General features: G+C 35.7%; 1 protein-coding gene across 1 annotated transcript in view; it reads right to left on the reverse strand.

The window, feature by feature from the left end:
• Positions 1-410: 410 nt before the first annotated feature.
• The window catches only part of LOC145686569 (uncharacterized), a 51,510-nt gene continuing 37,978 nt past the window's right edge, over positions 411-13,942 (reverse strand). The window contains exons 3-4 of the mRNA XM_081760008.1: positions 10,345-10,490; positions 411-1,196 (exon numbers count right to left, since the gene is read on the reverse strand). Of these exons, the coding sequence (XP_081616134.1) occupies positions 1,034-1,196; positions 10,345-10,490 (309 nt within the window). The 3' untranslated portion in view covers positions 411-1,033. The remainder of the gene's footprint in view (positions 1,197-10,344; positions 10,491-13,942) is intronic.

The raw sequence follows: 13,942 nt of genomic DNA on the forward strand, positions 1-13,942 counted from the left end.
ACAATCTCTCTCAACGTTGATTCAAGCTAATTATTAAATTTTTCATGATTTTTAGATTCTAAAATTTCGTGACACATTCTATGGGACACAACAGTGTTTCGTTCGCGAAACGCCTGTTGGGAATTATTGGGCTAAAGGATTTGGTTGATTAATGAAAGTGAAGGGAACAGTTGGTAGAATGAGAAAGGAAGGAAGAAACAGGCTAGTTCTGAGCAAACCTACATACATGATGCTGTCCATCAGAAGTTCGTATGACCTAGTATCGAACCATAGACTTTGGGGCCATATATAAACACCATACTACTGAGTCATTGCACTCTTTATTCTTACAGATAGCTCGCATAAATGGCGAAGTAACCAACACACTTTGTGAGCGAAATATACCGGGAAATGAAATTAAAAAAGGCGAGTAAAAACACACCAATGTATTTATTACATAATGTACAAAATATGTATATATATAAAAACAAGCAATTATACAAAATACAATACAGAATCAAATACAACAACAATAAGAACATCGATTTTGAATTTACCAATAACAAATAGACAACAATACCAATAAAATTATTAAAGACTAGACATCTGTACAACACATGAAAATATTTTTTTTTCTTACAGATCAACTGGTTTTGTCTTCTATCAACTGTTTTGACGTTCACTTATTCACTTCTGTATGATATGTTCGTAGTAATCTAAACATGGCGTTTTATTTAATAAAATGGAAACACATGAGCACAAGAAAAGTATGATTCTTTTTTTTTCTATCGATAAATTCTTTGCAATAACTTATAATGTTGAATATTATTAATAAATTATATAAAATATTTTAAATAGGAGGATGTACAATTTTTGTACTACAAAAAGATGGATGTGAAATAAAATGTGAATCTTGCGTATATGGTCACTCTGTATCGTGTTGTATACACATGGCATTTATCTTCTCCTGAAAGTAGCGATTCAGTGCTCGCTTTCACCAAATCTTGATTTTTCAATACATTACTATGTTATATAGTCAATATAGAGATGTCACTTAGTTGGGGTATTTTCCGAAGTTGCCTTCTGCTTGAAAGCCGTGATGCGGATGTGCCGAGTAGTTTACAACCTGTAGCTTCCCAGTCTTGTCAATAAAGCCATAACGTCCTTTCACGAGACCGTCTTTGTCTCGTTCCTCATATCTAAATTGCCGGTTTTTCCTGCAAAGTGAACGATTAATTAGTAGATGTATACATAAAAACATTTTAAAAGGGGCAAAAAGTATAACTAACACAATAACAGAACAAATTTGCAATATTGTTAGTATTTATAATGGGTAATAATGTGCATAGATGAGTCATACAACTATCGATAGATGATGATTTGATTTAATTTGATTTTGAGTTTAGCATCCCTTTTTAGTAGAAAGGCTATATGAGACGTAGTCCTACAGCTTAACGTGAGATCCGAACTACATGAGCTACCGCCAGGAGTCAAACCCGGGTCTCCCACGCCAAAAGCGCGTGCGCTAACCGCTTAGCCACTAGGCACCTCTCGATAGATGAACAAGTGTAGACAGTATCAGCACCTGCAAACCTACTCTAACTTTAGGTAGAAATGGACCTCACTAAACTTCAGTGAGCACACCTGCATGAAAAATATTTCTAGCTAACTTTCATCCCATTGATTTCTAACTACATAAAATAAATAAAGATGAAAATAAAAATGAAATAAATAAAAATGAAATAAATAAATAAAATGAAATTAAATTTTCAAAAGGTTCCATAAAATCGAACTCTCGAAATTAGTATTTTTTAAAATAAACTTTTATAAATAATCTTTTCTTTTTATAATAATATATGTACAAGTTGGAGCAATCATCAAAAGAAAGGAAATTTCCCCAGTTTCGTAAAAATGCAGCTTGGATCACTTTCAGGACTGCACAAAGAGGACATGTCTTGGTAAATGAGTATGTCTAGTAACCTTGTTCTTTCCAAATAGAACTTTTCAGGAGGCTGCATCTATCCCTCGGGCCATAGTTTGCCCATAACTAGGTTAGGAGACAAATTTATGTTTCATAAAGCATATTAACAATGTCACATATTTTTTTAACGTGTTAACGTAGGTCCTCAGTTTAGTCTAGCAGGGTGGACCTATGGTTGTCAAGTTGTATAGCGAAAATTAGGCTAATTGTCTAAGAAAGAATACGGATTGTGAAGCAAATTATATGCTTAAATTAACCACTTCCTTCGTAGAAGTTGCATGTATAGACAGACAGTGAAGGTAGAAATTAAATACCATCAGCCAGCAATTTACTTGTGAACTTGTTTTGGAGAGTGTTCACCGGAAAGTGACAACTATTTAATGCTTGACATACATTTAGACAAAAAAGGAAAAAAAAAAAGTTGTCTCATTATTATTTGGTTGTATTTTTCTGTTTCCTTTCCTTTTCCTAGCTTTCTTTTTATCCTTCTTTGATTCGTTTAAATGTAAAACATTTTTTAAAAAATAAATTTGATGATGATTGTAAGTGATTTTCCTTTTGAAAGGTAATGATGACTAACACTTGTAGCCAGCCCTAAATAGAACTACTGTTGTTATTCGAGGTACTAAATTAGGTATATATTTTGCGGGGGGGAGTGAAAACGGAACTAATTTAATACGGAAAAATAACTAAAGTTGTTTTAACTATAGCGGATTCTTGTATAAGCAGTGGAAAAGAACTGACAAGAATTAAACTCAGCGTTTAACAAAAAAATTAATGTCCAAAAAATGATAAATACAAGAATCAATAGATCTTTTGTGTTGAACAAACTGATATGGATGTCTGTAAATCCTTAAGGTAATTTTCGAGAAAATCGAGTAAAAACTACTTTTGTTTCTTAAAAATTGAAAGTGGGCCGCTGTGACTCAGTGGTAGAGCGTTCACCTGTGGCGCATAGAGTCCTTGGTTCGATCTCAGCTCGCGCCAAGTAAGCTTTGTGGTGGACAAACGTGGGTTTTCTTGGGCTCTCACGTTTCTTCCCTCATTCCGCCATTTTATTCATTTTTTTATCATCACCGTCTCCTTCAGATTAGCCGGCATAATCCTGGAACGTAAAACTAAAACATTTCATTTTTAAAAATTGAAAATGAAAAATGAAATTAAATCTTTAAATTTTATGACCCACGATTATGCCAGTGGTTCTCAACCTTTTTTGACTGACGACACATTACTGAACGTCCAGGACCTCGCGACACAATTCTTTGATATTTTTATTTTAAATAATAACAATAATAATAATATATATTATAATAGTGAAAACAATTAGTTTATATAATGACTTTATGTAACGACTCTATATAAGCGTTATTGCTACCTCTGGAGGTGTTGACAGGTACAGTCTGTCTCGATTTTAACTAATTATTATTAAATTCTTCATGATTTTTAAATTCTAAAATTTCGCGACACACTTTAGGAGACTGCATGACACACCGGTATATCGCGACACAATTTTTGAGAACAAAGGGGCTAGGCTATACGATGAGAAATGATTAAAATGGTGGGATTAAGAAAGTGGAAGGAAATGACAAAACCCCTCACTTGACGCTAGCTGGGATTGAACCAAGTACTTCATGCACTACAGGGGAATGCTCTACTATCGTGGCCCCCTTAAAAATCTTTGAAACCTTTGAGTTGAATGTCCCACGGTTATGCCCTTTAGGCTAATTGTACCACTAAGCCGGTGGGACTCCCTGCCCTTTAGGCTAATCGTACCACTGCACAGTGGTTCAGGACGAGCAAAAAGCTGGCCAAAACCCAATTTTTGAAAATTGCGTTAGAAGGATACTGGTTTAGTGTATGGATTACGAAATATCCATAGTTTATTATATACAAATAATGAACACGAGTAACTTGTAACGTGTGAGTTAGAAAGGGTGAAAGCTAACCATTGTGGACATATCTGTGAAATAGCTGCCAAATAGAGTATTTGTCATTCAAGTTCATGGCTTGGTATCTGAGAATATGTGGTTACAAGAAACATTTGTTGTATATGGTACCAACATACCTCTCAAGCACTGCAATTATCCAAAGTGGCTATGCAGTATATTCCATATCTACGTTTCCTCGAACAAAATATGTTAATGTGACAAAATCTAATTTGCTTTAGCAAAAAGTCCACAAAACTACAGATATTTAGTATAGTGCCCAGCGTTCCCCAGCAGAGTTATTGAAATGGCCTGAAAGAATAATCCATGATGAATTGTTTTTCAGAAAGTTTAGGTGCGAATATGTGCGAATTCGTGAAATACGTGTTCCTTTGTGATTGAGTGAGGTGACAGGACACTGAAATTAATTATTCCTACTTTTTACGTGCAGGACATCTATAGTTCATAATGATGCTGAGACGCACCCAGGTCAATGCGAAAATGAGAGAAATGTAAGGACGTTGTCAAAGGGAACAAACACAGCATGTCCAGACCTGGGTTTTGACGTAATTGGACCTTGGTGAAAACCCAGCCCACGTTAGTGAAGACATTCGAATAATTGTTTCCAGGTTTTGCAGCCAAGTGTACCAAAAACTGTATAAGAGTGGCAAAAATCATGACATTTCCTAAAGACACATAGAGAATGGCTTGATGAAGAACTGAAATTTAAATTCTGGAGACAGATGGAACGTCGATCAAATCCTGGCGGTTGTCCATCGAAAGATTTCAGAGAACCTATTGACATAACTAAACGGAGGAAAGTGGAAGATTTACGTACATCTGCAAGTACGTCGGAACTGGCTTTTGCTGCCAAAATGAGGCTTCGGGTATCAGAACAACAAGATGCAGAAGAAGTACTTCGTGAGGTGACAGAAACAACTTCGACTAGAGTTCGTAAGATGAGACAAGCGTTTATGAGCGCAAAGGGCCAGAGCATTTTACTTAAACCGTGCACCAAAGAAGAGGCGCGTGCATTGCTTCTCGGTCGTAAGTTAACCAAAAACCAATACAACTGTCTACGTCTTGGTGCCAAAACACGCAGGGCAGACATTTGTCCAAGTTATCACCAATTACTCGAGGCTAAGAAAGTTGTTACCCGTCAGTTGAGAGTATTACTGTTTCAGATGTCAGTGCAGAAATTAAATCTCAAGCTTTATTGCAAAAAAAAAAAAAAAAAAAAAGTTGAACGAGTCCAGTGCATCGAACAGCAGATTGAAGATCACCTATCAACTGTGAATGTCATTGGTTTCCAATTTACTGTGCATCACGAGCTCATTCTCACTATGGTAGATGGAAAAGTTGTAATGCACTCCTGAACAACAAATCTCTTCGAAAGTGTTATATTTGCAAAGCATCTCCCAATGAAATGAAAGATTTAGAGAGGGTTTCTTTGAAAGACATAGACGCATCCTCATTTCTCTTTGGATTGTCAGTGTTACATGCGTACATACGATTTTTTGAGTGCCTCCTTTATATTGCATATAGACTCGATTTCAAGATATGGCAAGTTCGAAAGAAGCACAAGGAACTATTGAAATCACGAAAACATGAGATTCGGAAGCAGTTTAGAGCAAAAATAGGCCTTAATGCGATAGGCCCAAAGTAGAAGACAATGGAACAAACAAGGATGTGAACACTGCTAGATGTTTTGCGGACTCACACCGATCTTTGCAAATAATGGGGATTTCTGAACAACTGATTACACGTTTTTCGGTGATATTATACGTAATCAATTCTGGACTTGATATTGATCCCAACGTTTTTGACAGTTATGCACTGGAGACAGACTGACTCTTTGTTCGTCTTTACAGTTGGTTCTATGTGTCTGCTAGTGTCTATAAAATTCTTGTTCATGGATCGGGTACAGAATGCCATTTTACCAATAGGTCAGCTTTCTGAAGAGGCACAAGAGGGACTTACGAACATTTAGGAAAGATCACTCATGCAAATTCTCTCGCACTATTACGAATCAAGATATGCTGCATATGCTCCTTATTACTTTTGATCCCTTTCTTTCGAGTATTAGGCACATGGCTACCGGGAAGAGAAGACGTTGCTTGTGACACGAAGGACGACTGCTGTTAAAGACGTCGGAGCGTGGAGCATAAGGAGCCAACGCGGCGTCCAGCAAACAAAAGAATGAAGGCATTCCATTTTTATTCAGCGATATTGATAGTGACAGTAATGATTGACTTACAAATGTGATTTACAAAATGAATTCTCGTTTTTCATTTATGTGTGTGAGTGTAATGAAGACTTGTATGCATGAATGTAGTGCAGATTTTTATGTGTGTGTGTACTGACGTAATGCATACCAATACGTAGTACTTAATCAGTATTTACAAACATTTTCTACAAATTCTCTCCAGCACACAGGCTAGCGCCACCGAACGATGAACGTGTTCGTTAATTCTTAGTACTATAAATATACAATTTTCACATATTTGAGGCATTAAAAGCATTTTGTACATTGTTATAAACGGTTATAGGTTTTGACCAGCTTTTTGCTCGTTCTGAACCACTGTGCACTGAGACGGTGGGCCTCCCTGCCCTTTAGGCTAATCGTACCACTAAGCCGGTGGGACTCCTTGCCCACCGTTAAATTAAAGTCTAAGAATCATCACTTTAGCGGCTCTTAAGTGATGTTTGGTTAAACAATTACAGTATTAGGTAATCCTTCTTCTCGTAGCTTGCAGCGACATTTTTTAAAATTTTTTTATCGATATGACTTCCCTCAACAACTGCCACTGAATAATTTATTATTATTATTATTATTATTATTATTATTATTATTATTATTATTATTATTATTATTATTATTATTATTATTATTATTATTATTATTATTATTATATCAATTATATCCTTGTCTTCACTGGAAGATCAAGTAAGGCATTACGCACGATAATTTTGAGCAGAACCCTTTGTGTCGATATGAGAATTGTTTTGTTTAACCCAGTCTATCAATTTCAGTCAACTTTAGTTCCGTATTTTAGTTCCGACCATGTTTTCTATTACGTCTTTGAAAATGCGATTTTTAAAATCAAACACTCCTAAAGAATTTCTTTTTTAAAAAAATAGGGTGGGTGCGCCATATATGGAATACGTTCCTAATATGAAATACAAGACTATTTTCTCTACTATCTGCTGCCACCGAATAGACTTTACGTAAACTTGTGCACTGTGTCAGCCTCCGTCTGCGCATGAGTGGTTTGCTGCCGAACGATAACATAACATTTCCTTTTGTTGCAGAATAGTTTTTTGAAGAACTTGAGTTTTTCGGACGTACATTTTCAGGCTGCTGAATATACGTAAAGAGGCATATATTATTGTTGAGTTTGTGATATTTAGATTACATATATAGTGTACCATAAGGGCATAAAGATGCAGTACACAGAGAATCACGTAAGCGTATGTAGGAAGATAACTATCCAAAATGGCGATTTTCCTAATATGGAATACCAGCAGGATCCTAATATGGAATACTTTTTAATAGGTTCATACGCATGTGAACTAGAAGTGAAGAAGAATAACTGAATTGTAAGTTATATTAGACCTGACATTGTTTTAGACCGTGCATCAGGGAAGTCTCCTAGTCGAAACGTTTCGCATTTGTGTTGTCTGTCTACAGGGTGTCCATAAAGTCTGGATACATGGGGAAAAACATAATTTAGTCAATTTAATGCTAATGAATAATATTCTCTACATGATTTCCGTGTGGTTCAATGCATAATTTGATGCGCTTTGCAAGATTAAGGTGAACTCGATGTAATAGGTCTGAATTGCCGTCGATTTCAGCACATCGATTGGTAATGCGTTCTGTCAGGTGATTTAAATTTTTAATCTTCATCGAATAAACTTTCTCTTTCAGCATATCCCAGAAAAAGAAAACAAGTGAAGAAAGGTCTGGCGAACGAGGGGACCACTTCACATGACCTCTTCTCCCAATCCAGTGAGGGAAATTCATTCAACCAATCAGACGCGCATGTTTTGTTCTAGTATTCCATTTTAAGAACAGGTAGTGTTCCATATTAGGAGCGGGGTGTGCCTAATATGGGAAATTGAGTTTCTTTCAATTTCGTAATATTGTAAAAAATCAATAACGTGGAACAAACTTTCATACCTGTATTTTGTTTTACAAAGGTACCACAAGTATTATGATGTATAATATTTTTATTCTGGAATACACGTTTCTGAGAAATAAAGAGGAAACAAAAAGTATTCCATATTCGGTACCTTTACCCTACAAATTGTAATGCTATTTTTACGAGTCTCACTTTCTCTTAAAAATTCTTGTTCGTTATCCTTTGCATTTAGTGTGATGTTTCATCCTTCTCTGTACTCGTATTTTGACTTTTTTTTAGAAAAGTAATTTCTCATTTCTCTTGTATGTCTTATATAGTTCTTATTCCTATTTATTGTGCAATTTTACAAGAATATCTTTCAAAAACTTTTCCTAATTCCTTCTTCAATTGCTAAGAAATTAGAAGGTCCATCGCAACAGAAACCAAAATCATCTCGCTGGATCCTATCCTATGCTAAGGTAATAAATCAGAATTAGTTATCCACCTCTTTCGAGTTCTTCGTTCTTTCTTTTCCCTTCATTTTCCCAAAGATGAGTCTTTCTCTTACTATCATAAATCTGAAAATTAGCTGTTTTGGAAATATTTTCTTATGAATAACCTAAAAGCTTAAAATATCATATTATTGACTTCAAAACATACGAGGAATAGGACTATGGTAACTGTAAAGCTCTGTTTGTGTAGACTAGAGTTATATTTATCACGTAGTCTTTACCTCACACATTAAATCAGAAAATTTCATACGTTCATCATAATGAAGATTAATTAATTATGAGTACTACCAAGTTCGTTTCATTACGTTCTTTATTTTCTTAGCTCCTAAACTTTAGCCAAACATTCCAATGTATTTGGAGTTCATGTAAATACCATTACATGCGTTGAGAGATTAAGAAATCCCTTATATCTTGTAATTTGTGGCTTCCTATGCTAACAGTGTTGAGATCCAATAATAATAATAATAATAATAATAATAATAATAATAATAATAATAATAATAATATGTAGTAGTAGTACTAGTACTACTAGTAAGTCATTTCTGACTAGAAAGCCTAAAAAGAATTACTTTGGAACAGCCAGTCATATTATTATTTCATATGAGTTAAATTGGTATCTATCGTCTACTGATTAGATAGACGATCTTCTGACTTTTTCTTTTTCAGGCGATTATATGCTGTCTTACTACTGTTAGCTATCCCCACCTCCTTCATATTTCACATCATTTGTTTTATGTCTGCTATAGAAACTGATCTATCATTATGCAAAAATGTGTTTAAATTCATTAAAAATCTCTTTTTTTAGTTCACAAGGCTACTTTCAAAATTTCACTTTCTGCTTTCTCTCAGAAGGTAATTAAGATTAAATGTTAAATAGCAAAATGTGTAAATATATGGAGATTGACTTTTCTTTTTTTTTCTTCTTTTTCTTTTTACTTGGTGTTAATTACTATTGATTAGGTGTTAACCAAATGTAATTAATGCATGCGTATTAAGAACTAAACAAACATATTCAGTTAGTGTTTACTAGAACAAAACCTAAAGCATGCACCGTACACATATACGCGTACATGGAGTATATTGTGTAGCCACTGAAGTGTGGTCACCAGCAAAGAATCCTCCCAGAATAATCATCTCCTTTCTCTCATGGTCACAAAAGTGTGACACACACACACACACAAAAAAAAGCAAGTTTTCAACAGAGGTGTTTTACCACTTTCAAAGGCAGTACTTTAGTAAGCATTTTTGTTCTACATCGAAAACCACATAAGGCGAAATTACCATTACTTTAAAAAAAAATAATAATAATCGAAAACTTATGTTGCGGTCGAATAAATATGAAATGGGTGATTATAACAAAATGCCAATTACATTGAGAATCAAAATACAATACGACCGCAACAATTCAGAAATGAAATGGGCAAACAAATTTGATTCTTAACATCGGTTAAACGAGGTCATTCTCCTGAGAACTGCCAGAGGGAATTAACCTAAACCCATGAATGACTATGGTCGGGTATACAGCTTTCAGTTAGGATGTGTGTGGTCATTGCGTCACTCGCATCGCCATGTTTCTAGCTTTCTAGACCTGAATTCAATTCAATTAGCTGCCCAAGTGCCTCAAGAAGCAGTATCAATACCAATAAATCAGAGTCCCCCATTGGGAATCGAACCAAGGATGTTTAGCGTTAAGCTAGTCAGGGACTATGATGCATATCGATGACTCTTTTCTTTTTAGGTCTAATGTAACTTGAGAACTCATTAATCATTCTGTTGTTATAAGACGTATTTTTAGTTATCATATTAAAACATTTATTTCTTACCCTTTTCCGGTATCGTATCCAAATCGGTAGGAATGTGGACCCTCCTGACCATGAATCTGGAACTCCACCCTGTCACCGTGTGAGGAAGCTCCACTTAAATCACCGCCGCCCGAAAAGGATGGAGAATAGCCTGTCTCCGCTGCGCTCTACATAAACAAATAAACAAAGATGTGTTAGTAGACCCCTTTAAAGGTGTTTTATAGATTCATTTCAAATATCAGGGTTTAATCGTTGTGAACATTAACTTAATCTTAAAGGTTATTTTATTGAGTTTTCCGTAATCATTATCATAATTATCAATTGAACATATAATATAGACAGTTAAATGTCAAATCACTGAAATTAAATTTCACAAACACAACGTAAAAATCCAGAAATTAATTTATATTATTTATTTATGGAACGATCAATAAATGTCTGTTTTTGGAATTAAAATCCGCTTCACTTTGCAATAGAAGTGGTGAGAATGTTGTCGTTTTGCAATGGAAACAGTGACTAGGTATAAAAGGGCAAGGGAACAGCACCTCAGCTTCCACCCTGTGGCATCGTTCCCCCGACTGCTTCCCAGAGATGTTGTATTGTAATGTAGCTAAAATAGCATGAAATTATTATTTTCGATATATAAAATATAGCTACTACCCCCCAAAAAATATCTCTGCCCCTGTACTTGGGCCCCTCAAGGAGTTAAAGCTGATCGTCACAGAATGGAAACCGTAATATTCTTATCGCCAGATTAGGAATATGTTTCTGATTATTATTGGTATCTATGGCTTATCTAATCCCGTCATGTATGAGGGATAATATCACTTAGCGATTACACTACCTGGAGAACTGGGGAAGAGAGAAAGGAATGCGGAAGAAAGATAAGGAGCCTGGGACAATTATATTAAGTACCATCCCGGTATTTGACTGATGTGAATAAAGAAAGCTCAGAAAAAACGTCAACGTCACTCAGGGTGGCAAATCTGAAAAAGCTTTTACACCTTTTCGACCGAGTGTTACCACCGGAAATCGAACCTGGAACTGTTCGTACCAATAATCTTATCGTACTACAATAAAAAAAAACCGTGATAAACTACTCGCCTTGCAATGGAAACCATGATAATCTTATTCCATTGCAATGGAAACCGTGATAATCTTATTGCATTATAATGGAAACCGTGATAATCTTATCGCTTCACAATAGAGACCGTGAAAATCTTATCGCATTATAAAGGAAATCGTGATAATCTTACTACTTTGCAGTGAAAATCCTGATAATTTTATTGGATTATAATGGAAACCGTTGTTATCTTCTAGCATTATAATGGAAACCATGATAATCTTATTGCATTATAACGGAAACCATATCGCTTTGCGATGAAAATTTCGGTAATCTTATCGCTTTACAATAAAAATAGTGATAATATTATCGCTTTAGAATGGAAATTGCGACAACCTTATCGTTTTGCATCCGCACACAAAAACCCCAAAACTCACATCATGGGACATTGACGTCGGCAACAGTCTACCTATCCCCTGCACACTTATACTCGTGTTGTCGCCAGACAAGCACCTCTATCAAGAATAAATTGTATGTGACACATCGCTTCTATCTTCAATTATATTTATTTTTATTTTTATTTGTCAAACTGGTATGTTTGAAATTTACGTCAAAGACAGGTCATAAATTCTAATTTAGCAAAGCAGTAAACAAATATAGTTCCTTTTGCATGTATAAAATTACAGTAAAAAAGGACACATGGAACTCAAGAGCCAGACTACATCAATAATAGTGAAGTTAAACTTATTTCTATCGTAATTTCTAGGCAGCAGTAAAAAATTGTTTCGAGAAATCCGTAAAATAATATAATTTTGTCTTAACCTAAACGCATTTTGTTTTGGTTTATTTAATAATGGGCTGAGGAATAAGTCCGTAGCGTTTTTATTAAAGAGTTTTGTTGGAAGCCAATAATTATAACAATACGTTAATCAAGAATGTATTCGGCTTTGTTGTTTACGACCTGCTCCCACCTCTCGACCAATTCGTTGATTCCGTTCTGCCAAAAATCGCTAAGTTGTTCAGCCAGTTTTTGAGGTCCTCTTCGTTGTTGAAGGTAACGCCCCTCATTTGATTCGACATTGAGCGAAACAGGTGCTAATTGGTTGGCGCCGGCTCCTAAGAGTTTGCAGATGCTGAAGAACCTCCCACTCGAGCTCTTGGAGTGCGGCTTTGACGACTTGTGGTACATGGGGCTTGTCGTTGCCGTGAAGGAGAATGGTTTGGCCTTGTCGATCGGGTCTCTTTAGTTGAAATGTCTCGTTTACGCGGCGCAGTTGGGCAATATAATGTTCCTTGTTGACCGTACTCTTCTTCTCGAGCATCTTTCAATGCAATATACCCTTCCAGTTCCACCAAATGCAGATCATGGTCTTTTTTGGATGGAGGTCTTGCTTGACTCTCGGCTTTGGCGTATCACCTGGAGACATCCATTCTTTTGTTTGTTTCAGATTAACTTATAGGCACATTTCTCAGAACTAGCTCAGGAGAGTAATGCTCCCGGAAGTAGGAAAACACAGTTCTGATTGGTTGGCGTTATCTATGTCTTGTCACGTTGCATCAAATAGCAGAATTCAGACGAGGCCTCGTGGCCGAATGGGCTAGCGCTGTATGCTAGTAATGAAAATCTGTTTTGGCTTGAGTTCAAACCCGGCCCGAGGAAAGTTTTTTTTAACATTTTTTTACATTTTTATAACACTTTTTAAATTAAAATAATATGAAAATAATACTCAAAAATGTGATTTACTTACTTTTGTGCAGATAAGTAGTAGTAGTAGTAGGAACGGATTAGAAGCCCCGCAGGGCTCGTTTTGTTGCCCTTGTATTCCATGATATAAGGCTAGTTTTGTTCCCCTTGTACTAAATGATATAGATTTTGTGACCAACTTAAAACAACTAACTAGGATACCGCGTAAAACAGCTGGCTAGAGTAGCGCGCGAAAAAACGTACTTCCGGGAGTATTACTCTCCCGAGCGGGTCGTCATTTCTCACCTTCCGTTACGATTCGGGACTAAAAACTTTCCTTGTGTCCTTGTGTTTCTCGGTGGTAGGCAAGATGAGAAGCAACTTGAACGCGATTCTCTTTATTGTTCTCGGTCAGCTCGTGGGGTACTCAGGCTCCCAAAGAGATGAAACAATGACTTGCACAGTTTTGTAGAACACGAGTGTTCTTTCGACTAAATATAAGCACTTCGTCAAACTGACAAGATAAATCGAGCCGGACAAAGAAAAGATAAAACGGTAATGCTTTGAAGAAGTAAATAAATGTTGCGAGTTTTAAATAACTTGGTAGTTTCGTAAATAAATACTTTTTAAAACATAGTTTCCATTTGCATCATTATTTCTCTTCATAACTGCATATCCATAATAATTAATCCTTATAATTACTAAATTTTGACGCAACTATAGACAGAAAGGAAATGTTTTTACAGAATAAATCTTTCTATTATAACACCCGCCCTCTAAGAACAAACTCTGTAATTATAAGTAAGTAGCTAAAATTTGGCTTAATATGTATTTTTAATGCAATAATCCCGCGACTTCCGTATAATATGGTG

Source organism: Thermobia domestica, chromosome 5, assembly GCF_964235325.1.
Source record: "Thermobia domestica chromosome 5, izTheDome1.hap1.1, whole genome shotgun sequence".
In the NCBI taxonomy this organism is placed as follows: Eukaryota; Metazoa; Arthropoda; class Insecta; order Zygentoma; family Lepismatidae; genus Thermobia; species Thermobia domestica.